We start from the raw sequence: 26494 nt of genomic DNA, 5'->3' as shown, positions 1-26494 counted from the left end.
CTGTGGACCCCAGTCCCACTGGAGTTCTCTTCTATGCTACCTCTCACCCCTTCTTGTATTTCTTCCATCTGTAAGTGTGTGCAGTATCTACAGGGAACACCACACCATGAGTTTTATAAATCTATCTCAAACACACCTCATGAGTTCCCTAGGAAGGAGATGCTAGCATAACCCCCATTGTGCATGCTGGGGAGGCCCCAAAACACCAAAGGAGTTCTCTAGGGTCTCACAATTGCTAAGATAAAGGTTGTTTGACCCAGAACTATCTCCTCAAACCTGGGACCCTGGTTACATCCAGGTCTTCCCAAGGTGCTGAAGGGGCACACTTTGGCATAATGGTGAAAGGTAAGGAGTTGATGGGGGAGAGTGAGCGGCCAGAAGCCCAGTGGGGCCTTTGAGTAGGTCTTATGGAAAGGAGGTGCTTACAGGTTCCATCTTGTGGAACCTACAAGATGTGACCTCACTTCCTTACTGACAGACCCCAACAGAACTTAGAATTCTGGTAACTAGGCACCCATATTATACACACAGCCCCATTTCCAGCTCAGTTGATAGTCGACACTCCAGAGAACAACATGTTCTCCTGCTGTGTCCCAACATGCTGCCGACCTCCTCGTCGCAGGAGAGGCCAAAATGAGACTGTTTCTCGAGAATCTAGACATTGGTACAACCCTCACCCTCGACGCCTCTGGCCCTTTGCCAGAAGGCACCCACAGGTAACACAGGGCCCAGGGCAGGCCCCTCCAGGCCAGGCCTCAACTGTGCCCACTAGGGCAGTGCTGAGCCCCTCCCCATGTGTTTGGGGAAACAGGAGAAGAGGGGCCCTCCCTGGACAGGAGCAGGTAGGTTGTCGGGGGTTGGGAGCCTGGTCAGTATGTCAGGTTCACAGCCCAGACCATGCCTTCAGGATGGGAAGGTGAGTGTCGAGGACACAGTTTGTCTGCTCAGATCTGAATCCCAGGACCTCAAGCTGTCATCTGCCAGAGATCTCAAGCTCCTCTGGCTGGAGGTCTACGCAGATGCTCCTATGTGCCAAATCCTGTTGGGGAAGGGGGCGCCAGGGAGGAGTTCTAATGGGGGTGTCCCACTATGGGGTCAGCCAGGCAGGCCACTGACACCTCTTCGCCTGGCTCATTCTCTTTGCAGAGCTCCACACAGCAGATCAAGCAGGAGCTGTTGGATGGATTCCATTTCTCCATCTTCTTCAAAGAAGGGCAGGGGCCCCCTGCTACCAACCACGGCCAGTGCTGGTCTGGGGTGAGACTGGACACAGAAGGGTCTCCACAGACAGGGATTCCAGAAAACCAGGGTGGGCCCAGGACTCAAACACGAATATGGGGATTCCCTAGGCTCTGTCCTAGGGCTTTCACACTTGAGTGAGCCACTGTCCTCTCCCAAAGGAATCTGGCTGCCATTAGTCCCCAGTGGCAACTTGGTTACAGGCAAAGTCCCTTTCACCTATCAGAGGAAGATCAGAGAAAATCCTTCTGTTTTCACTTGATGCTATGCCAGGAGTATCTCAGCATGTTGCTACAAGAATTGGGTATGATGGTAACATTGTAGCACATACTCATACTGTTATCATTTTAACTCCCCACCCTAAGTGTATGTCCAGCAACAGGCAGCTCCCCTGCCCTGCTGACCTCTTCCAGGACTTAAAATCCAACACTTCTACACAAACAAGATGGGGGGGGGGGGGTGGTGATTACAACAAAAGAAGGTGAAGCTACTCTATGCATCTGTGTTGAAAGTGTCATCTCAGAGAACTCATCCCTACAGACACACGGGGCAGCTGCTGCACTCTTGCATGTCACTGTAATATTCCTTAAGGGAGGCCATGCTCCACAGCGGGTCAGCCTCTCAGTGCTGGTGGAGCCTGTCGTGATAAAATTCCCTTTCTAGGCTGCCTTTCTACAGGGAGCATAATCCTATGTGTGTCCTAATAGGCTGGAGCAGTTTGCCAGGGCTGCCATAACATGTACGCTGACTGAATGGCTTAACCACAGAAATCTGGTTCCTCACAATTCTGGAGACTGGAAGCCCAATGTCAAACTGTCAGTCTGGGGTGGTTTCTCTGGGCCTCTCTCCTTGCCTTGGAGATGGCTGATTTCTATCTCAGTCAGGACAGGGTCTTCTCTTGAATTTCTCTGTGCACTGACCACCTCTCCTTGTAAGAAGCGCAGGCCTATTAACTTAGGGGCCACCCTAATGAACTCACTTCTCCTGAATTACCTCTTGGAGAACTCTGTGTCCAAACACAGTCACATTCTGAGTCTCTGGGGTTGAGAATAGAAACAGTTACATTTGGGGGAGGGGACACAATTCAACCCATAAAGTACACAAATCCCCTGCGGAAGACACACACCCGGGAAAGGGAAATCTGGGTGAAAGGATGTGCAGATAGCAAGTTTCAACAGGTGTAGCCAGTTGACTTTCCAAAAGGGCTCCAGCTGCTCACAGGGTCACCAGCAGCCTCTGAACGTAGCTGCTTCTTTGAACACAACCTCCCCTGAATACTAACATGTTCTTAACTTTTTGTCAATCTGTTGTCTGTGTGGCAGAGAGAATCACCTTGTTTCATTTCCACTTTAAACCATACATTTCCGTAAGCTTTCCTGCTTTCAATACCTGCCTGCGTTTTCTCTTCCACGAGTCGCCTGGCAGATCCTGGGCCTTGGGATGCGCTTCCTCCCACCCTGGAGTCTTCCGGCACTTTCCCCTTGACCGGGGCTGGGATGGCCGTAGCTGTTTCTCCAGACTCACATTCATGTTAAAGAACAAAAACAATCATATCCCTTTAAGTCAAAGGGTTCTTCTAGAGCATCTTGTCCGGTGTGCTGTCACTAAAATAAGGAGGGGATGAGACCTCCCCAGACCCTTCCCTTCCATATAAGAAGCAGAGCCTCAGGTGGCCTAGAGGGAATTTCATCCAGTCCTCCCTGTGGAAGGTGCTCTCTTCTGACCCGGGTGCTGCTGAGCAAGCATCTGACATCCAAAAGCCCGCGTCTCCTCTTCTCCACCATGAGGGTGATTTTTGAGGAGTGCAGGGATGATGCTCTTCATGCAGGCTGTTGATACAGAGGGTGCTGTTGCCCCACAGCTCACATTCACCATGCTGATGCCTTGAAGGCATGAATCATTTTATCCTTCCCCATCCTCACATGCAATTTTACCTTGAAAGCCTAGAACCCTTTTCACCATGGGCACCCAGGTTCTCCACATGCACAAGTCCCTGAAGGGTTGATGCTTCTTGGTGTGAGTTCCAGATCCCGATCCTCTGGTGGTTCATGGTGTTACCACTGACTCTCACGTCCCTCCTTGTCCCCCTAGTATGAAAATGAGATCTGCAGGATGCCAACTTTCCAGCCCAGCACAAGGGAGAAGCTGTTGGAGTCCCTGGTTCCAGCCTTTCTAACTAAACCCATCTCCTCCTATGCCACCTGCCTGGGTCCCTCCTGGGACTTTATCACCGTGCCACACTTTTTGGAACTACTGGTTAGAAGGTGAGTGTCCATCCCCTCCAAGGCACCAGGGTGCCTCTGTCCCGTACTGGCTGTGTCTTGAAGATGCACCTCTTGGAGCCTCAGTTGGCTCCTCTGGAAAGGGAGTAATGAGAAGATGAACCTCACAGGGTTCTTGTAGGGACTGAATGATCTAAGACACGGCAAACAAAGGGGTCCCTAGAGCCTAAAACTCTGGACAATCTGCTGTGGGTGCTGTGATTCATGTTTATTACTTTTCTCTTCCCCCTCACTGAAGCAGCTCTCAGCATTCTGCCACAATGGCCCATCTCTCTTCCTGTTTGGAAAGGCACATAGAAAGCAAGTCTGCAATGGCATTAGTAAACGATGTCTGAGTTTCCTTCTGGCTGGACTTTCTCCTTGATACAGACAGAAGTGGGGTCCCTTCATGCTGAGAAAGGAGCCACAGGCCCTCTCTGACATCTGGAGAGGCTCACTGAGTTTCTCCAATGGTTGGGGTTCACTCATTCAACACATACATACAAAACACTTCATTTGTGCATCGTTCTTCTTGTGACTTGGCACAATTTCATAAACAAGGCAGATGACAATCCCTGGGCCTCAATTCTACTCAGAGTCAGGTGCTCACAGTAGACACAATAAACAAATGGTATCTTCAGAATGTTAGAGGTGAAACCCTCATGGCCTCCTCTACGTATGGTGGCATCCTCCCAGATCCTGACTAGAATGACGGAGCCCAACAAGTATCAACTGGGGGGACTTAGGGTTCTGAAGGGCCTCTTCACCCACAAAACATGGGGGGAAATATGTGGACTCTGGCTGGGGAGAGACTAAAGGAGCCCTGGGGTTCATATGTCTTGTAATTCCCACAACAAGGCTGACATCTGGGGACTTCCCCTGCACGAGGCAAATAGTGAGTTCTGTAAATGGAGATTTAGGTCCCTTGCAAAGGAGACGTGAGGTTGAGGTCACAACTGGCCACTGAGAGACCCATCCCCAGCACCGTGCCTTCCCAGCTCTCCCTGTCCTCCTCCACCCAACATCTGCCCCTACCCTCCTCACCCCAGGACCAGAGCTGGAGCTTTAATGAGCAAGCTGCTCACAAATCTGCCTGGAGCTGCAGTCTTGAGTGCCCAGCTGCACAGTGCTGTGCTCCAGGGCCATTGGGAAGAGAATGTCAGTGGGACGCTGGGGCGCAGAAGGGTCCGTACAGCCCTGCTACATGGCCAGGTCTGCCCCTTCCAGGACAGCACTGATGGCTTGGGGTAGGGTGGGGCTGTCCTCTACACAGGCAGCAAGAGGCCAGAGACCCAGAACCACACAAGGGTGCCCTGGAGGGTTGTGTGGGAGAAGGCCAGGCCTCTGACTCAGCTGTCCACTCCATCACCAGCACCACCGGCTCCATTTTGTTCACCTGGCCCCCTGAAAACCCTTCAGTTTGCTGCCAGGCCCTGCAACGGTCATCTTTCTGGATAAAGCTGGCCTTCAGGACCTTCACCTGGCCTGGACTGGGCTTGGAGGACCATCAGGGAATTGTCCTAGGCCAGTTGGTGCTTCCGGAGCCCAAGGAGGCCAAGCCAGATGGTGAGAAGACTTTCCAGGGCTGGTGTTTTCGGGGTACAATTCCCTTAATTTCCATCCAGTCATTTCTATACTTGGAAATCCCAGTGAGGAGTGACTGGAATGGTGACCTTTTCTCCTTTTCCAGATCCTGCTCCACCTCCTGGGCAACACGCATTAACAATGCTGGCCCTGGAGCCAGCGCCACCACTGCTGGCGGAACTGCCGCCTGCTCTGGAGCCAGAGTCACCTGTAGCCCTGGATGCACAAGGATATCGACATTCAACACCAGCACCAGCACCAGGGGAAGGGCCCCCTCCAGGAACAGTGCTGGAGCCACAGTCAGCCCCAGAGTCACCCTGTCCCTGTCCCGGGACTGTCAAGAGCCAACACACTGAGGAGCGGCCTGACATCACCACCTTCCCTCCCAGGCTGCTGGCAGAGCAGCTGACCCTCATAGATGCGGTGAGCAGCTGGGCTTTGCAGGCTGTGCGTCTGGCACCAGCTGTCTCAGACCAGCCTCTCCCTGAAGAGCAGCCAATGCCCTGGGTCCAGTTTCAGCCCCACTTCTTACCAACCATGGGATCTGGATGAGTTTCCTCAACCACAAGCCTTCCCTGTCTGCATGTGGACAGCAGAGATGGGAAATCACCCGTGCCAGCTGCACAGAGTGACTGTGCAGACTGAATGACAGGGGATGGACAGAAAGCAGGACAGGGCAGGTGATCAGTGAGGGGCAGGCAGGGCCATGGGTCACTCACCCAGCTGCTCAGGAGCCTCACTACCCTCAGCACTTATTAGGTATCTCATGCATATTAGATTCTATGGCAGACACCCAAACAGAGCCCAAGGTTGCAGTTGCTGCAAGGAAACTGCACCGGTATGGAGAGAAGGAGTAGAGGGCTGATTGGGATGGGAGGAAGTAGAGGCCTCAGGATGGGCAGGCCTGAGCCACCTTCTAGTTCTTGGAGTGAGAATGGCCTGGAAGAAAACGTCACTCTCACTTTCCACCCTTGTTGGGTTCTGGGCCATGATGCATTCAGGGCCCTCGGTGCGCAGAAAACCAAATGCAGGGACTCCCACAGGTCTGGAGCATATTTTAAAGCTTTCTCAGCTTCAGCTCTGTTCATGCCAGAGACTGTGGATGACTGTGAGCTCACTTCCTGCCTGGGACTCTGGGTGACTCTGAGCTGGGCTGTGCTGTGTCCGTGACACTCTCCTCCTCCCCCAAAGGAGCTGTTCAAGAAGGTGGAACTCTACGAATGCATGGGCTCCATCTGGAGCCAACGACATCAGAAGGGGAGTGAGCATGTGGCACCCACAGTTTGTGCCACCATTGCACACTTCAACAGGCTCACCAACTGTGTCACCACCTCCTGCCTCGGGGACCACAGCATGAGGGCCCAGGACAGGGCCAGGGTGGTGGAGCACTGGATCAAGGTGGCCAGGGTAAGCCATGGTTGGGCCTTGGGATTCCCTCTCTCAAAATGGGGAACTGCCTCTTCTCCGCCATCGGCTTTCAGGATTGGCATCTGTATCTCTAGCCTGAGCCCTGCACATCCCCTAAGCCCTTCTGCCCAGAGCTTCCCTGACCTTGACCCCCATGGCCCAGTAGTGGCTGCTCACTTCTGACCTGGGATCTTCCTTGGGTTGAACTGAAATCTTCCTAGATGAGTGACATTCACTCAGCCCCAGGTGTACCCTCCTGAGGCTCCCTGGGCCTCTGCTTCATTCAGGAAGGGAGATCTCAGCAGAGAGGGCTGAGGCTGAAGTGGGTCAGACTCCAACTCTGGACCTCACAGCTCACTCTTCCCTCTCCAGGAGTGCCTACGCCTCAACAACTTCTCCTCAGTGCACGCCATCGTCTCTGCTCTGCGCAGCAACCCAATACATCGGCTACACAAGACGTGGGCAGGAGTGTCCAGGTGAGGAGCTCCCTCCACGGGAGCACCAGAGTTGACCTAGGGACCCATAGGTCTCCCCATGTGCCCTCAACAACTCTGAAAGGTTCTTGGAGAACAGGGACGGTGGAGGTAGGGATGGGCTGGTGGGTGTGCTCACTAAGCTGCCCTGGACTCCTAGGCAAGGATTTCTAACTCAGGAGGAAGGTTTTTTAACCATCAGGAACAGACTGGAGCCAATTGGAGGCTTTCAGGTGTTTATACCCAGCAGTGTAACTGTGTCCAGCTGGAAGCTAACTGTGAACACGCAGGGGCTCATGTGAAGTGGAGATGGGCCAGGGGAGGAGCACGACAGTCCCACCCTGGTCCTCTGGAGCCCTTGTCATCAGATGACCCCACTGGAAACTCTCACGCAGGAAGCCGAGATTCATTGAGTTTTCAAACAAAAGGGATTGGAACTCACAAATCTCCCCCGTGATTCCCAAATTTACCCTTTTTTCTTTCCTCTGTCAATAGCAAGAGCACAAAATATCTAAAAGAACTCTGCAAAAAGGACACTGCAGTGAAGAGGGACCTGCTGATCAAGGTACAGTGGAGTCTGGGAGATGCGGGACAAGTGTTTGAGGGTCAGAGAAAAGAGTGAGTTTGGAAGGGCATTGGACCTGGTGTGCAGTGGTTATTTTGTAATGTTTTGACTTACCTACAAAAAGGGCACTTGAAAAATTCCCTCCATGCCTACTTTGGGCAAACAGGAGGAAAGGTGTGTGGGTCCATGGGCGCATGGGGGCACGGGGACAAGAGGTCCTGGAAATGGGATGTGGCAATGGCTGCTGGGCTTCTGAGTGGCGGTGATGAGCTGCAGCATTAGCAGGGCTCTGGCTCCCATGTTGGTCAATGCTGCTGGCATGGAGCTTCCTCCAGGCTGGTGGGTGGTCATTGTAGGTGGGACTTTCTTCCTTCCTCAAACTGGCAGCAATTCCTCAGGAAGCCAGGCCTCTGCTGCTGCATCTGTCTGCAGCGCACCTCCATGGGCAGGGACTGCAGTCCACACTGGGGGGAACAACAACAGAGGAAGCTCATGTGCCAGGGAGTCCAGTAGACTGCCCAGCTATGGGTACCAATGGGCAAACTCAGGACACATGTATGTGTTTGCTGGGACTCCCCGCTCTGCGCTTTGCAGACATCTGAAAATGGTCGTGTCACAGGATTCTCAACAATTAGCAGTGACAAAGGCTCATGACAAGTATCTGGGGGATCCATGCATTCCTAGGGGATCCTCCCCAACCAGATATCCGAAACTCCATGCAAATGAGAAGGCAACATGCCACCCCACCCAGGATTCTGGAAAACCCTGCCATATCCGTCAGAGATGTCGCCTCAGGAGGCCACATCCTGAGTGGAAGAAGAGAGAGTTCTGTGCATGGAACTCCCCTGGGGGATCACTGACGAGGCCAAACCGTGGATTTGGCATGGCGCAAACCCAGTTTGTGTGGCAGAGACTCCGGTGGGGCTCAGATACGCAGGTGCCATTTAACCAGGTCTCCTAAAATGCCCTGTCCCTTTCCCATCACGACTCTGCAAGGCTGGAGTCCTAGACACTCAGAGACTCCAGAGAACAAGACCCTGATGGGTGGTGGTGCTGGGATGTGGGGTGAAGGCAGCCGAGACGGAGCCTCCAGTAGGGGGAGGAGGTGCTCTCTCTTTTGGGGCCCTGGGGAGTTACTGCCCACTCTTGGTCTCTGTTTCTTTATCTGGAAAATGAAGGGATGCTGAGCCTGTAGTGCGGGCCTCACAGGGTGGAAATGAGGTTCGAGAAAAGAAAGCAATTGGAGGGTGCTCCTGAATGGTTCTTCCTCAGAGGGATGAGGGGGAGAACAATGACAACAGCTACAGGAAACAGTACTCAGGAGGCCCTGTGAGGTAGCTGTGGTTTTCATGGCTCTTTACAGAAGAAGAAACAGTCTCAGGGAGGCCTGGCTGTATGATTGGGTGACACACACAGGGAGTGTGGAGCTGGCCAGTGGTATGAACACTATGCCAGGTGACTCACACCAGTCCCTGGGGTTCCAAGTGTGGGGTGGCTGGGGTATAACTGGGGGAAGGGAAGACAGCCTCACTGTCCCTGTCCCTGACACCTGGCAGGCGGGGAGCTTTAAGGTGGCCACCCAGGAGAGGAACCCCCAGAGAGCCCAGATGAGGCTGCGGACGCAGAATAAGGTGAGTGAGACTGTGTCATGGAGGGACCACAGGGGATCAGAGGACAGGGCTCTTTTCCCCACCAGCTGGAGACCTCCGTATCAAGACAGCGGGGGCTTCCTCCCCAGCCCTGTCCTCCTATGGCCACTGGGCCTGGAAAACCTCCATTGGAGAGACCAGAGCAAGGGTCTGGGAAAGCAGAACTCAGAGTGGATGTGGGGAAGGGTAAGGCTGGGACCACAGGCCCTTGTGACTTGTTAAAATCCCACCATAGAGGTAACTAGGAGTGACTGCCAGACTTGGAGGTCAGCTGGAATAGAGGAGGCAGAGAATTGGGAAAGGTAGCTGAGGGTCTTTGGCTGCTACAACTGGGAGACCTGGGGAGGGGGGTTCTGGGAGACAGGGGCTGATGGGATTTCATGGGACAGGGCCTTGGGCAGGCACCTCAGGGTCAATACTCATCACCACTACCCCTCCCACCTCCCCACCCCTCCATGGCACAGGGCGTGGTCCCCTTCCTGGGGGATTTTCTGACTGAGTTACACAGGTTGGATTCGGCCATCCCGGATGATCTGGATGTGAGTGAGCCTGGGGCAGGCTGCTTGGGAACCAGGATCCTGAGGCTTGGGAGGAGAGGGGCCTGGACGGAGCCCTTAGATCTCAGCCCTTGGAAAACCTCCTCTCCTGAGAGTCTCACAGCTGCTCCTGTGGGAGGGGGTGCCAGGCCCATCTCATTACCTCTGACTGACAGAGGCTCCATGGCAGTCACCAGCCCCTATCCCTGAGTGGTGAAGCTGCAGAGCTACCTGACTGCAACGATGCTGAGCTGTGGGCTGAGCTGGACTCAGCCTCTCCCTAGGGTAGTCCCATAATAGGAGGGTGAAATTGAGCCTTTCCAAGGGCAGGCAATTCCAGGGTCACTGAGCACTTTCTTTCTACGAGAGACCTCAGTTTCTCTGTCTGTCATCTCAGAGGGTTGGGGCAGAAGGTCCCTGAGCCTCAGCTCCCATGACCCCTGCCCTAGAGCCCAGAGCCTGAGGCAGGTTCAAGTTCTATCATGTGCACATCCCCTAACCCTGGTGGCCCTGGCAGTAGTGCAGCATGGGAAGGGATGGGGTGGGGCTGTTGTGGGCCAGGGACCTTTCTGATGGGCTCTATCTGACTTCCAGGGCAACAGCAACAAGAGGAAGAAGGTGAACAGCTGGGGCATTCTCGTTGGATGAGGTTGGGGATGTGGACGTCACAGTCCACCCTGGGCAGGACACTCCCTGGCTCCATCCTCTACATCTTAGGTTTACTGGGAGGGTTTGACACACACAGGAGGAGGAGGAGACCTATCCCAGTGGAGAGAGTGGGAAAGGCACTGGAATCAAAGACAAGTTCCTGCAGGAGGGACTGTTCACATCCAACTCTGAGAACAGGCTGGGGGCTGCATGGGGCCCCTTCACAGAATGGCCCCAGGGACCAGCCCCTTCTCCCTGCCTGCCAAAGGTCCCCTCAGTGTCTTCCACCCAGGCCCTGTCAGCATCCTGTCCTCTGTCTCTAGGAGGTCCGAGTTCTGCAAGAAATGCAGCTGCTCCAAGTGGCCGCCATGAATTACAGGCTTCGGCCTCTGCAGAAATTTGTCACTTGTTTCTCAAGAATGGAGCAGCTCAGTGAAAAGGAGAGGTGAGGGCCTGGCACATGGGCAGAGGGTGGGAGAAGGCTCTCCATTTTTTTTTTAAATGTGGTCTGGCTCTGTCGCCCAGGCTGCACTGCAGTGTCACCATCTCTGCTCACTGCAACATCTGCCTCCTGGGCTCAAGCCCTTCCTCAGCCTCCCAAGCAGCTGGCACTACTGCTATCCACCACCGTGTGCGGTTGTTCTCCAGTGGTTGTTCTGGTACAGGTGGGGTTTCACGATGATGTCCAGGCTGGTCTCAAACTCCTGGCCTCAAGCAATCCACCCACCTCAGCCTCCCAAAGTACTGACAGTACAGGTGTCAGCCACCCCACCTGGCCTAGAGGAGGCTCTCCTGTGGACAGCTGCAGAGAGCCTATGGCCATGACTCCACCACCAGCATCAAGCCCTGTTGCATGGGGACTGCTGGGGACCCAGGATTCCAGTTGGGCAGGCAATGAGAAGGGACCCGATGTGTGGCTCATGGTGGCCTCACAGCTGCCTCTCTGTCCTGCAGCTACAAGCTGTCCTGTCAGCTGGAGCCCGAATCCCAGTAGGCGGGAAACATCCTGCAGTGGCTGGGGCCCTATTGGGATGCTGGCCAGAACACCGGCTCTGCATCATCCTTCACCCAGACCCGAGACACCAGGAAATCACATCTAGGTGGCTGGCAGCTCAGCTACATCTTGACCCCGCTCCTCAATACCAGATACTCCTGCTGGCCAGGATCAGGTCATGGGACTTTTGCATGTCAGGCAGGAAACCATTTTATGTTTATTTTCTTTAGTGTATAAGTAACGGTTTTTTTCTTAGCTTTTGTTAAAATAAAATTTTAAAACACTATTCAGAATGTTCTATAGTTGTTGGAATGAGAACAGTAACTCCAGTGCAGTAACTGTATACCAGTCTTTAGGATTCATCGTCTAGCATGTCAAATTGAGGCTATGGCTGAACAAGTCATGGAATAGCGTTCGCGTTACACCTGCCAACCGTTTAATGTTTTCCTTCTTTATTCAAATTAATTATTGCTAACTCTGTTTAAGGAAAACAAAAAATAAAACAAACAAACAACACTTAAAATCCACAGTATGTCACCCAATCTATGTCACTTGTTCTACTGACCAATTACTCTCAAACCTAAATTCTAGTTAAATTCAAGTTCCACTGGGTTACTCTACTTTTTTAAGTTGTAAATATTTAATGAATCACTTAAATATTTACTGAAGGGCTGGAGATGGGAGGTATTTATGCAAGTGGTAGGGCTGGCCTTCTCCAGAAGTCCTGTGCACAAGGGAGCTGGCCACGAGTCTCCAGGAAATACAGATAACCTTTTCCCACTATGGATCTTCCCAGACTTTCTGACACCTCTCCCCTAAGGGAACATCAAGGAAGGAGAGAATTGTTTGAACCCAATATCTAAAGGATGTCCCACAGCTTAATTTGATCACAAGAACACAAGCCCCATTGTGGTATATCAGACAAAAACAAGTCAAAGAAATCAACATTTCAGGGTCTGAAATATGATACCCCCAAATCAACACAAAATAAACACTTCAATCCAGTCCTGGAGCCACAAAGCTCCTATAAGAAAAGTGGGAGTTTATTGCAGCAAAACTTGTGTCTATGCATGCAGTTTGCAAAAAAGAAAGAAAACAACAGCAAAAAGTATCTATGGCAGCAAACCCTTAGGCCATGCAATTGATTTGGCATTACTTTTTCTTTCTTATTTTTTGTTCTTTTTGGATGGGACACAAAAATCACTGCTAAAAAATATAAATACAAACACACGGGACTATACATCATTTGAGAGCGTCTGCATGGGAAAGAGAAACAATGAACCATTAAAGAAGGCATCCTGATGAGTTCATGTCCTTTGTAGGGACATGGATGACGCTGGAAACCATCATTCTCAGCAAACTATCGCAAGAACAGAAAACCAAACACCGCATGTTCTCACTCATAGGTGGGAATTGAACAGTGAGAACACTTGGACACAGGAAGGGGAACATCACACACTGGGGCCTGTAGTGGGTCCGGGGGTTGGGGGAGGGATAGAATAGGAGATATACCTAATGTAAATGATGAGTTAATGGGTGCAGCACACCAACGTGGCACATGTATGCATATGTAACAAACCTGCACGTTCTGCACATGTACCCTAGAACATAAAGTGTAATAATAATAAAAAAAAAGAAGGCATCCTACGCATTGAAAGAAAGTTCAGCAGAAACATATCTGTGAAAGGGATTGAAATCTAACATGTATGAGAAACTAACACTACTCTGGGAAAATGAACAAAATCTAATACCCAAGCTAAAACTGGGCAAAGAACCTCAACAGGCACATCTGAAAAGTAATCACGAAATTGACTGACAGGTCAAAGAGAAGCTGCTCAACTTCACTAATCATCACACACATGTCTAAGTGCAAACCACACTCAGATACCTCTCACTCTAATTAGGATGAAACTTACCAAAAACAAGAAAAATCCCATACATTCGCAGGCAGTGGCCAATGTAGAAGTGCAGAAAAAGAGATTTTATACACTATTGGTGGGAATGTACATTACTATACACATGAAGGAAAACAGTTGAAGGTGCCTTAAACATTTTACAACTACCTGTTCACCTAGGAATACCACCACTGGTTACACACAGAAAGCGCATGAAATCTGTTATGTTGAAGAGATATCGGCCTTCTTATGGCAATTGTAGCACTATGCACAATAGCCAAGGTATCCAATCAACCTACCTGTTCATGCATAGATAAAGGGATAAAGAAACTGCGGTACACAATGGAATCCTCCTCGGCCATAGAAATTCATGAAACCATGTCATCTGCAACAACGTACAGAAACCTGGAGGACATGATTTTCCATGAAATGAGCCAGGAAGAGAGAAAGAAACACGGCATGATTCCATGCCTATGAGAATGAGATCAACTTTGTCTCTAAACGACTTTATCTCCTAGTAGAACATTTCATAGTAGTGAAGAGAGCCTGGGGCTTGGGGAGGCAGCACAGGAACTGGGAAATGGATGCAATGTTACACTCAGATGACAGGAATAAATTCAGCTGTTCTACTCCACAGCAGGATGTCTAGAGTTAACTGTATCCAGCATATTTTCCAAAAAAGGCTGAAAAGAAGGATTCTGAATATTGTGACCACAGAGAACTAATAAATAATAACCACACAAGGTAACAGAGATAGTCAGTCAATCCCTGGCTTTCATCATTACACAAGGTACATATACATGGATTAAAATGTCCCGCTCTACTCTTTAATTGTATAACTATACTAGAGAGCAAATTGGTTTTAAAGACATAGAAATAAACAATGCTGAAGTTCATGTGAGACCAGGAAATGCCCTGCATTTCCAAAGAAATTCTGAGAAATCCAAACTACATTGGATGCATGACACTCCCTGATGTGAAATTGCACTCAAACTCTGGAGACCTGCTTCCGCATGGATGAGTGGAAGAGAATAGAGAACCTGTAAACCCACACACTTCATACCACCTGATGCTGGATGAAATACACAATGATGAGTAATGGGGAAAGAACTCCCTTTTCAATAGTCTTGGGATAAATGGCGAACCATATGCAGAAGAGTAAGTAACACTAGGCATCTACTTCTCACCATGTATCAAAGTTCACTCAGATGAATGAAAGATGTAAGTGGAAGACCTCAAAGTACAAAAATCCTACAAGAGACCCTAGGAAATACCCTTCTTGACATCAGCTTTGACAAAGCATTTATATGCCTAAGACCCCACATGACACTGCAACAACAGCAATAATCGACATGTAGGACCTAATACACTAAAGAGCCACCACACAACACAAGAAATTACCCACAGAGTAGACAGACGACATACAAGATGAGAGAAAATGTTCCCAAACTATGCACCAGACCAAGTTCTAAGGTCTACCTTAAAGACCTTACACAAATCAATTAGCAAAACCACCCTCATAATTAATAGGCAATGGATATAAACACAGACTTCTCAAAAGATGATGATGAGCAACCAACAAATTGAAAATATGCTCAACCTAATTATCAGAGAAACAGAAATCAAAAGCACAATGTAATCTATCTCACGCTGGTCAGAATGGGGATAACTCAGTTAAAAAACAAAAAAAGGCACTGCTGAGGCAGCAGAGAAAGGGGACACTGGTCCACTTTTGGTGAAAATGCAAAGTAGTTCAGACACCATGGAAAGCACTTTGGAGAGACTGCTCAAAGAACTTGAACCAGAACTACCATCTGACCCAGCAATCCCACCACTGGGGTATACACAGAGGAAAAGAAATCCTTCTCTCCAAAACACACATGCACACAAATGGTCATGGCAGCAGTATTTACAATGGCAAACACATGAAATCAGCCTAGGTACCCATCAACAGTGGATCAGAAAAGGAAAATGTGGTACACATATACCACAAAAAACTAGGCAGCCATTAAAAAAAAAGAGAGAGAAGGAAATCATGTCCTTGGCAGCAACATGAAAGGAGCTGGAGGCCTTTATCTAAAGAGAAATAAGGAAAAAACAGAACACCAAATACCACATGTTCTCACTTATAAGGTGGAGCTAACATTGAATACACCCTACCGTAAAAGTGAAAACAACAGACACTGGTGACTGTCCGATGAAAAAGGATGAAGGCATGAGGTATGTGCCGAAGACCTACCTGGTGGGTACACCCACTGCCTGCATGATAAGGTTGCTTGGACCCCAAGTCTCAGTGTCATGGAATATACCAAAGACAGTAACTAATCTGCATTTGTACCCTTTAGTCTATAATAAACATAGAAATTATGTCACAAAATACAAACTTAGAAGCTAAAAGCATGAATGAAAAACACAAACTTTTATAATTATCCAAACAATCTTTTATTGGCATAAACTAAGAAAGTGGACAGAATGAGTAAACCAAATATTCAACTCCAATTTACATATAGTGAACACGTTTTTCAAAAGAACACAAAAAAGATGCAATCGGAAAAAAAGAGCTTGTCCAATAGATGATTTTGAGCAAACTGAATATTCACATACAAAACACTGAAATAGGACCCTTATGTCACGCAACACAAAAATCAATGCAAAATACATTAAAGACCTAAAACTCAATTCTGAAACCACAAAACTCCAACAAGAAAACATAGGGTGTGCATTATTTTAGAAAAGAAATCCATACATGTAGGCTGCTAAAGGTATTTAAAAACATTAAACCAAAGGAAACACTCCAAGAAAACACCGATAGACAAGGTAATGGATTGGCATTTTCACTGAAAAGCTGGAGACCCGGTTCCACAGAACAGTGGAACACATTAGAAGACCCAGATATAAACCTGCACACCTGAAACCATCGATATTTGAAAAAAAAATCAACAAAAATAAGCAATGGAGAAAGGACTCCCTATCAGCAAGTGGTCCTGAGATAAGTGACCTAGCTAGATGCAGAAGAAATACCACTGGGCCCCTATGTCTCACCATGTACAGAAAGCAACTCAAAAGGAATCAAAGATTGAAAAGTAAAACGCTGGGCTGGACACAGTGGCTCATTCCTGGAATCCAAGCACTCTGGGAGGTCGAAGCAGGCGGATGACTTGAGGTCCTGGAGTTTGAGACCACCCTGGCCGACATGGTGAAGCTGATGTCTAAGAAAAAAACAAAAGTTAGCTGGGCGTGGTGGCACGTGCCTGTACTCCCAGCTACTCAGGAGAATGAGGCAGAAGAATCACTTGTACCCAGAAGCTGGAAGGTGCAGTGAGCCGAGATCACTCCATTGCATTCCAGCCTGTATGAGAGAGTGAGACTTGGTCTGTAAATAAATACGTAAATACATAAAAATCCAATACCTGAAACTATTAAAAAAAATCATGCATGAGAATCTAGCAAATACCCTTCTTGACAGAGGCTTTGGCAAAGCATTTATATGTCAAGTCCCCAAAAGCAATGCCAACAAAAACAATTACTGATAAGTGGGACCTAAAACACAAAAGAGCTGCTGCACAGAACAAGAAACAACCACAGAGTCAGCACACAGCCTATAGAATGAGGGAAAACATTCCCCAACTACGCATCTGAAAAACGTCTAATATCTACGATTTACCATAAAGACCTTAAACAAATAAAATCAGAAAAAAAAAATAACAACAACAACAAGTTATAAAAGGGCAAGGAACATGAACACTTAAAAGGAGGTGTACCAGTAACTAACGAGCATGAAAACATGTTCGATCTCACTGATCATCAGAGAAATGCAAATCAGAAACATACTGAGATAAGATCTACACTGGTCAGAATGGCAATTATGACACACAGTGCACAACAACAGAGGCTGCTGGGGCAGATGAGCAAAGAAATGCAGGTCCACTGTTGGGGGAAATGCAAACTAGTTCAGATCCCCTGGGGAGCAGTGTGGACATTTCTCAGAGAACCTAAAAGAGAACTACCACCCAACGCTGCAACCCCACTCCTAAGGATCTATAAAAAGGAAAATCCTTCCATCCAAAACTCACATACACTCCTATGTTCACGGCAGTACTACTCACAATCGTAAAGACATGAATCAGCCTTGGTGCCCATCAGCAGTGGATCAGAGAAAGGAAATGTGGTACATACACACCACGGAACACTACACAGTCATAAAACACAAATACATGCTCTTACCAGAAACCTGGACAGAGCCATAGGCCATTATGAACAAAAGGCAAGAACAGAAAACCAAAATTTTCAAAACAGCTACAAAGGTCAGTTGTGAATGTTCTCTCCACAGAGAAACCATAACTCTAGAGCTCACGGAGGTGCCAGACACTGAAACTTCATTATGATGCTACCTTTACACAGATCAAATTGTCCCTTGCACCCGCTGGTTATACACACCTACTCTACGGCAATGAAACTGCCGTCCCATTTTGGTAACACTCATTCTCACCGGAGTGAGATGATATCTGAGTGTGGTTTTGATTGACTTCTGGTGAGGATCAGTAATGTTGATTCAGAATCTTTTACCTGTGCATCCTTCTCAGGTCTTCAGGATCTTTGCCCAGTCTTATACATCAAATTGAAACAAGTTCATGATAACTTGGCAAACATCTCTAACCACAGCAAAACGTAAATCAAAACCACACTTAGATATTGGTAACAGGTACGGAGTGACACTGAGACACAATGAATCTGTTCTGGTGTTCTATTGCACAGCAGGGTGACTAGGTGACTAGGGTCAACAGAATCTAGAAAATTTTTTCAAAATCAGCTGGAAAATACGGTTCTGAATATTCTCCCCACAGAGAAATAATAATGATGGAAGATCACAGAGATGCCAGATATGATGATTTGATCATGATACTACACATACATATGTCAAAATGTCCCTTGCACCCTTGGGTTGTGTGTGTGTGGGTGAATGTATATACCCACCCACACACACACACACACACACACTCTATAGAAACAAAACTGCCATCAAATGTTGCTAGTATTCATTCTAACTGGAGTGAGATGAAATCTGAGTGTGATTTTCACTTACACTTTTGTGTGCATCAGCGATGGTGAGAATCTTCTCTTTGACCTGTGCATCAACCTCATGTCTTCAGGTCCTCTGCCCAGTCCTACACAACAAATTAAAAACAAATTCACAATAACATAGCAAGCACCACTTATCACACACACATAAAAATAAAAAACACACTCAAGATTCCATCTCACTCTACATGCAACAGATGCTACCAGAAAAAAGTTGAAACATATGAAAACACAATCCAATCAAGGTGTGGATTTCCGGAGGAGGCACTTGTCTCCACATCTGGTGGGAAATGGTAAACTAGTATGCACACTAAAGAAACCACTTGGATGTTCCTTGAAATCCTAAAACTACAACTACCATTTTCTCCAGCAATTCTATTCCTAGGTATATACACAGAGGACATGATCAGGACATGGAAGAGATTATCTGTCATCCCAGGTGGCATTCAGCCCTATGCTCAAAAGCCAAGAAAAGAAATCAGCCTACCTGTCCATCCACAGATGAAGGGATGAAGAATCTCTGGTACACAGACAGGATGGAATACTTTTATGCCATCAAAATTCATGGAATCCTATCATTTCCAGCAACATGGCTGCACCTGCAGATATTCTGTTCAATCACATCAGAAAGGCAGACAAAGACCAAGCCCGCATGTTCTCACTCATGTGGGAGCTGAAAACTTTAACTCACTGAAGGTGAAAATACAGTAGTGGTCACCACAGACTAGGTGGAGGACAGGACCTCAAGGATTGGCAATAGGTACACAGAGAGTTACAGGAGAGGAATACATTCTGGTATTCCACTCCAAAGCAGGGCGATGATACTTAACCATATGGTTATGCCGTTTTCAAAGTAGCTACCAAGGAGGATACTGAATGTTCACACATCGAAGATATCAAACTTGCACGTGGTCACAAGCATGGGAAACTCCCTGATTTTATCCATACTCAAGGTATACAAACAAGTATCACAATGTCCTAAGGCACCCCTAATTCTGGACATGAAGTGTAAAACAAACATTTTATGCAATGTTAACAATACACGGCTAAATGTTCACATGGATCCACTGAAGACCCAAGGAACCTGAATATGCAAAGCAATTCTAGGGAATACAAACTCAACTGGAGGCCACACACTCCCCAATTTCAAATTACATGTAACACCTCCACTCATCCAAAGACTACAGTAGTGGCATAAAAATGAATCCATCAACCTAGGGACTTAAGAGAATCTAAACACATACCTGCAGTCAACACATTCTTTTTCAAAGAATGCCTAGAAGATGCAATGAGGCCATGTGCTGTGGCTCACACCAGTACTTCCAGCAGTTTCAGAGACCGAGTTGGGTGGCCCTCTTGAGGTCAGGAGTTTCAGACCAGCTTGGCCAAAATGGTGAAATCCTATCTCTAGTAAAAATACAAAAGATATTAGTCAGGTGTGGTGGTGCACAGCAGCAATCCCAGCCACTTGGGAAGATGAGGCAGGAGAATCACTCGAAGCAAGGAGGCGGAGGTGGCAGAGAGCTGAGATCTCACCACTGCACTCCAGTCTGGGTGACAGCATGAGTGGGACTGTGTCCCCAAGGGGAAAAAGGATGAGATGAGGAGTCAGCAGTCTGTTCAATTGAGCAGTCTGAAATGACTGGATAGCCACATACAAAAGAATGAAATAAGACGTTGACGTTATACAATACACAAACACAAACTCGAAATACATTAAACCCTAAACACAAGACCTAAAAGCATAATACTGCTGCAGGAAAACACAGAGTGAGTTTAAGTTGAGGAAAACCTGAATCTAAGCTCACAGGATATAAAAGCAAACAACAGACAAAAGAGAAAAATAGAAAAAAAACCACTTCCAACAACAGAAGTCAAAAACTCTAGTTTTTGTTATTGACTTTACCTTACAAAAACAATCACTGCTACTCAGGCACGGTGGCTCACACCTGTAAACCCAGGACTTTGGGAGGCTGAGGTGGGTGGATCCCCTGAGGTCAGGAGTTCGAGACCAGCCTGGCCAACATGGTGAAACCCCTTATCTACATACAAAAATTAGGTGGGCGTGGTGACAGTTGTCTGTAATCCCAGCTACTCAGGAGGCTGAGGCAGGAGAATCACTTGAACCCAGGAGGCAGAGGTTGCAGTGAGCCAAGATTGCACCACTGCACTCCAGTCTGGGCAACAAAGTGAGATACTGTCTCAAAAAAAAAAAAAAAGAAGACGTTCAAGTGATCAACCAACATGAAAAAATGCACAACCTCAGTGCAATGCAACTCCCAAACACAATAAGATATCATCTCATGTTGGTCACAATGGGTAATTTTCCAAAGTCAAAACAACATGCTGGTGAGGCAGCAAAGGAAAGGGAACGCTGCTACACTCTTGGTCAATGTGAAAACTAGTTCACACTATGGAAACCAGTTGAGAGATTCTCAAAAAACTTAAAACAGAACTACCATCAGACCCAGCAATTCCACGACACTTGGTATCTACCCAAAAGACAATAAATCATTCTATCAAAAGACACATGCTCTCCCGCATTCATGGCCATGCCATTCACAAGAACAAAGATGTGGAAGCGTCCTAGGTGACCAGCAACAGTGGATTTGAGGTTTGTTTTTTTTTTTTTTTTAATGTGGTGCATACACATCACACAATACTACACAGCCAGAAGAAGAACACACAATCATGTCCTAAGCAGCATGGATAGACCTGGGGCTTATTATGTTTAGCAAACCAAGGCAAGAACAGCAATCCAAATACTCAAAAAAAAGAAAAAAGAAAGAAAGAAACAAACAAAAAGTCTAGAACTTGAGTGATGAATGTCAACTTACAGAACAAAACCAAAGCCAAATTTTTGAAGACAGGAAATAGTGTGATACTATCTTTTGTGGGAACTCTTGGCTTCCCCCAAAATTAGAGAACTGGGGAGAAAGAAGCCTCAGCTCAGAATCTGTGACTGGGTTGGAAGTGGAGGCTGGAAATGTGCTCAAGATCAAACTTTCCTCCGCCCTTCAAAGGAGCCTGGAGTTTTACCAGTGAGCCTAGAGTGAATATTCACCCCGTCGTCCACCCCGGGAGATCTCTTTAAACCAGGAGCGCACAGTGAGGACAGAAACATGAATGTGCACTAACAAGTCCTGAAAGTTCAGAGGGTGATTCTCCATTTCCCCGTGGCACACAGCAGAAGAACTGTGTCTCTAGGTTCCAGGAAATGCCTGTGAGAGAGCTGTGTCCCCCAGATTCCCTTCATCACAGATGACACCCAGTGCTTAAGCCTACACCCCTTATAACCAATCCCAAGGAGTGTTGACTAATCTAAACCAAAGGCTCTGATGTTCCACAAAAAGAAAAGAGCAGGTGGACTGCAAAGAGAATCTCTCATGAACGCAGCACCCTCATAGCCCATACAGACAGTTCTTACCATGATGCCAAGAAACTGAAAACAACAAGCCAGACCTCACACACATTTACATTTTCCTTCTGATTTCATACCCCCTCCTTCAGCCCCTCCTCACAATCAGCAGGGATAACCTGGAGGCTCCTGGGAAACTTTTCCCATTGGGTTTTTACTGGCACGTAGTTCCCTACCTGAATGAGTCTCCACATCACTTATGCTCTCCAGCATCAAGTCTTTAGAAACAAAAACACCAGGATAAGTCATTAGAGAGTGTGACTCACCCACTCCTCCTACGTTAGCTGAAGCTGAATGATGGGCTTTTCTCCCATGCCAAGCTGCTTCTTACCTGATCCCCTAATCTTTCTTCTGGATTGACAAACCTTCCTACAGCTTCTTGGGCCAGAGTTCTATACTGGCAAAATCACTTTCACGAGAATCCCAAGCCTGTTTCCCAGCAGGAACCCAGAAACAGGTTTCTATACAATGAAGCTAGCAAGTTTTTCCCTCGGGAAGTGAGTTATTTCATGGTACATACCGTTTCCTTTCCAAGCTCCTATCTGCAATTATATAAAAGAAAACATTATGAGAATCACATTCTGTTGTGCGCTTCACACAGATCTGTTATTCTCTTGACAATGATAAAAAACCAGAAGGTATTACAGTGATTGAGCCATAGGTCAAAATCCCCAAAGACTAGCACAGAGGATAGCTATAGAAAAACAAGACCTCTATTCACAGAATTTACCTTTAAATTTAATTTGATATGCAAATGCACAATGCTTCATCCAAGGAGGAAAACTGGTATTCTGGAAAATGCCTCAGTATTGCAGTTGATAATGCATGCTGTCATTTAAAAGCAGCATAGTGTACCATGTATCAGTTGGGAAGACATGCTGACTGAATTCTAGCCCCACAAAGACAATAGTGTACAGTGTACGTAATGTACATTGCCAGGTTTTCAAATCAAAATTAATTGAGAAGTAAAGAATCAGGAAAGCAACATTGATGTAGAAGACAAAAAAGGGGGATCTTACCTGGACATCATCATCATCATCATCATCATCACAATCAACATCACCATCATCATCATCTTCATCTTTGCATTGTGGTGAGCATCTTAAAAACAGGCCGTCCTCAGGACGAGCTGGAAGGACCTAGAGGAAAGATCAGTGCACCGGTGGTTGGTGACTGTGAGTCACTCAGGGAGCTTTGCTGGATGTGGTGTATGGAGGTGGTTGATATACAAGAATGGACTGAGTTGATACTGGGCTATTCCCCTGAGTGGAAGATGGATGGCAGAGGAGGGGAGCTGGAAAGGCATGAGACATGGAGACCTTGGCTTTGTACTAGAGGCATCGGGCAGCAACACAAAACAGTCAACCCAAAATGGAACTAAAATGCACACTGAGGGTCAATGGAAGAGTGCCTTCCTGCCTCTCAAATGTTTTGAAACTCTTCTAAACAAACAGCCGTTTCTTAGTGTATTCAAGACCGTGTCAGTACACTAGAATCTAATCATGCTGATACTACATTTAGCATCTGTTTTAAAGGATTTATTACTTGATTAAAAGCCTATTTTAGGGGTGAAATGGACTCAATTTTACCCACATTACTCTATTCTATTAATCACACATTCATTTTCATAGAGATCATTTAAAAATTCAGTATTAAAATGCTACAATTAAAAATAGTCATGATTTCCCATTTATAAGTCTTCTGGAATGACTTCTACACACCCTTTTGGGGCCCTGTGATCAGGAGCTTCAGCACCCCCTGTGTGACTCTCCCTGGGGAGATTCCCTAAAAATCAAGCTTCATTCAAACAGGCCAAGCTCACACAGCCAGCTCTACCTACACCAGTGAAGCTGAGAGACGTGACTTTGACCACTTTCTGCCATGAAGATAAGTTTAAAAGTTCAAATACACATTATCTACTGAAATGAGGAAATGTATACCAATAGAAATGAACAAATTCATGAAAAAATGTACACGAGTATGGGGATGATTTTTAGTTAACTAGCTTACATAAAAATTATTTTTTTGGCCGAGTACTTTGGCTCACACCTGTAATCCCAGCACTTTGGGAGGCTGAGGCAGGTGGATGACCTGAGGTCAGGAGGTCATGACCAGCGTGGCCAACATGGTGAAACCCCGTGTCTACTAAAAATACAAAAAGTTAGCCAGGCATGGTGGTGAGCGCCTGTAATCCCAGCTACTCAGGAGTCTCAGGCAGGAGAATTGCTTGATCCTGGGAGGCAGACATTACAGTGAGCCGAGATCATGCCATTGCACTCCAGCCTGGGCAAGAAGAGTGAACCTCCATCTCTCTCTCTCTCTGTCTCTCTCTCTCTCTCTCTCCATATATATATATATATACATACATACATATATATATGCCTATTCAGACATACAAAATATTGGTATAGGAAATCAAAAATTTTTATCAGTCATGTTAAATCTAACTTATCAGCTGTCAACATGAAGATTCTAGCAAATAAGGAAGGTACAAATAAGTGGAAAGGCATCCTGTATTCATGGATAGGAAGACTAAACCTGACTAACACACAATACTACACAATGATCTACAGACTCACAACAATTACTATCAAACTGGTAACAGCCATCTGTGCAGAAATGGAAGATAATCCTACAATTTTAATGAATTTTATGTGCCTTATGTAACCATGATGACGTTAAAAAAAGTGTTAGAGGATGCAAGTTCATGAGATTGAAATACACGCACACACACACACACACACACACACACACAAAATACAGAAATATAGAGAGTATGTTTCTAGCATAGGGGCACTCATAAGTTTCACAGATATAGAGAGCCCAGAATTAAATGCACACATATACAGTAAATTGATCTTCAACAAAGGTGTCAAAAATACACAATGGGGGGAAAGGAAAGCCTCCTCAACAAATGATGGTAAAACTGCATATTCTCATTCAAATGAAGAAATAGAATGCTGACAGTGTGCTCAAGGTTGTGCTTCTCCCTCCATTTCCAAGACACTGGAGCTTTTGCACTGAGCCCAGATTGAATTTTCATTCTGTCCTCCATGCCCAGGAAGAGCTCTTGATACCAGAGGTAAGCAGGGAAAAACAGACAAATGAGTGTGCTGCCAGGAAACTTAACAGTTCATAAGGTGAGGATCAATCTCTCCTATGCCTCTGGGCACACCACAGAAGAATTTTGTCTCCAGCATTAACTCTGTCCTAAACTAAAGGCTTTGAGATTTTGCAGTGGCAGAGGCAGGAAAGAGCAGGTGTTCTAGAAAGATCATCTTTAAATAATAAATAAGAAGAAGTGATCAAAAACACAGGATACTCAAAATCTCATCAACTCAAAAGAACAAACTTCACCTACATTTACTTTTTCTTTTTCTCTTTCTACACCCTCCCTCAGCCTCCCAAGCAGCAGGTATAACATGAAGGCTCCTGGAAATGCTGTGTTATTAGACTGCACGTGAAATCTTCTTACCTACCTAGAAAGGTATACTCTTCCCTGCTGATATTCTCCAGAATCCACTCTTTAGAACCACCAACATCAGGATAAGTCAGGGAGAGGTACACTCACTTCTCCTCCCCAAGGTGAAGACACACCGGCTTACATAAAATCTCCTGCTTGGTCCTCTGGGTTCACACACATTTCTACAGCCCCTCTGGTCATACATATACACTTGCAAAATCATTAACTCTCACCAGACCCCCAATATTTTTTAACAGGAACCCAGATTAAGGATTCTATATATTAAAGCCAGCAAGTTTGTTTCTCAGAAAGTGAGTTAGTTCAAGGTATGTAACCAGAACAGGTGATGGTAAAATCTGCAACGAGACAAAAGAAGATGCCATGAGGATCAGATCAATTCTGCTGCACCCCTTACACAGATCTGTGAGTCTCTTGATGACTTCAGAAAACTACCTGTGAAACAGTGGTGAGTCAAAGTCAAAGTCAAAGGCCAAACATTCTAGAATAGAGGACACTCATGGAAAAGACAAGAGCTTTTCCCACAAAATTTATCCTTGACGTTGATTTAGGTTGGTAAATGCACAATGCCTCATCCAAGGAGAAAAACTGGTGTGGAGGAAAATGTCTCTGCATTACAGTTGGTGATGGATGCTGTCCTTCAAAACATCCTAGTGTGTCGTGTATTAGATGAAAGGAAACTGCCACTGAACTCCATCCTCACAAAGAGAATAGTGTGTGTCGTACATAATGTGCCTTGTCATATTTTTATATCAAACTTAATTGAGAAGGAAAGAAATCAGATGAAGGAAACAATGTATACAGTGGTCCATTTTTAACACAAAGTGCCTTGAACTGGTCTAGTTCAGCAAAGGATAGAAGAAATAGGATATGCCAGGCTCCTGATTGGATGGGCAATAACTGCTCATTGGGACCCCTCACCTCCCCATTTAGTTGCCCTCACTTCAACCAAAGAAGATTAGTCTAAGATGAAAGTTTACTAGCATGGAAAATAGCTCGTTTTGTCTGTTCTCAGCCTGGCCAGCTATTTAGGTCATAAGTCAAATACTTGAAGTGCCCCTGAGCTGACTAGGATAGCAATGCATTGTGGGCTGCAACAAAATGCAGTAAGACAACCCTAGAAAAATATCTAAAGTCTCTCCCCAAAAATCAATAGGCAACACCTGGGAAGATTGTGACCCCACAGTTCTCAGCCTATGAGGAACCAGGGGAGGGAAATGCACACTAGGAGATAAATTGCTTGTGGAAAGTGTGCTGGGTGTGTC

The 26494-nt window shown here is 46.7% G+C and overlaps 3 protein-coding genes across 20 annotated transcripts in view; 2 read left to right on the top strand and 1 right to left on the bottom strand.

Moving 5' to 3' along the window:
* Positions 1 to 26494, top strand: part of LOC105465821 (phosphatidylinositol 3,4,5-trisphosphate 3-phosphatase TPTE2-like) — a 384743-nt gene that overhangs the window by 129609 nt on the left and 228640 nt on the right.
* Positions 508 to 11586, top strand: LOC139358649 (ral-GDS-related protein-like). 3 transcript variants are annotated; one of them, XM_071079881.1, is made up of 13 exons: positions 508 to 716; positions 1147 to 1257; positions 3331 to 3503; positions 4873 to 5066; positions 5191 to 5507; positions 6276 to 6491; positions 6864 to 6967; positions 7460 to 7529; positions 9086 to 9160; positions 9643 to 9717; positions 10309 to 10332; positions 10686 to 10807; positions 11317 to 11453. In XM_071079881.1, the coding sequence occupies exons 1-13, from the start codon at positions 576 to 578 to the stop codon at positions 11354 to 11356; spliced, it is 1662 nt and encodes a 553-aa protein (XP_070935982.1). In that variant the 5' UTR covers positions 508 to 575; the 3' UTR covers positions 11357 to 11453. The 3 variants fall into 3 exon arrangements, with proteins under 3 accessions (XP_070935982.1, XP_070935983.1, XP_070935984.1); XM_071079882.1 differs by lacking the exons at positions 508 to 716; positions 1147 to 1257; positions 3331 to 3503 and adding exons at positions 4569 to 4747; positions 11028 to 11118 and having other exon boundaries at positions 11317 to 11586; XM_071079883.1 differs by lacking the exons at positions 508 to 716; positions 1147 to 1257; positions 3331 to 3503 and adding an exon at positions 4569 to 4747.
* LOC139358651 (aspartate-rich protein 1-like) overlaps positions 2629 to 26494 on the bottom strand; it is a 38792-nt gene continuing 14926 nt past the window's right edge. For 9 of the 16 annotated variants that reach the window (XM_071079894.1, XM_071079902.1, XM_071079887.1 and 6 more), the window contains 7 exons: positions 22768 to 22887; positions 22269 to 22290; positions 21925 to 21966; positions 19575 to 19737; positions 18818 to 18929; positions 18335 to 18416; positions 2629 to 7993 (listed from right to left, as the gene is read on the bottom strand). In XM_071079894.1, coding sequence (XP_070935995.1) covers positions 19607 to 19737; positions 21925 to 21966; positions 22269 to 22290; positions 22768 to 22887 — 315 coding nt within the window. In that variant the 3' untranslated portion in view covers positions 2629 to 7993; positions 18335 to 18416; positions 18818 to 18929; positions 19575 to 19606. The other 7 variants (XM_071079888.1, XM_071079889.1, XM_071079892.1 and 4 more) reach the window with 7 other exon arrangements.

This window comes from Macaca nemestrina, chromosome 15 (assembly GCF_043159975.1).
Source record: "Macaca nemestrina isolate mMacNem1 chromosome 15, mMacNem.hap1, whole genome shotgun sequence".
NCBI lineage: Eukaryota > Metazoa > Chordata > Mammalia > Primates > Cercopithecidae > Macaca > Macaca nemestrina.
Note: the sequence above shows the minus strand (reverse complement) of the source record. Positions and strands in the feature narration are given on the sequence as shown.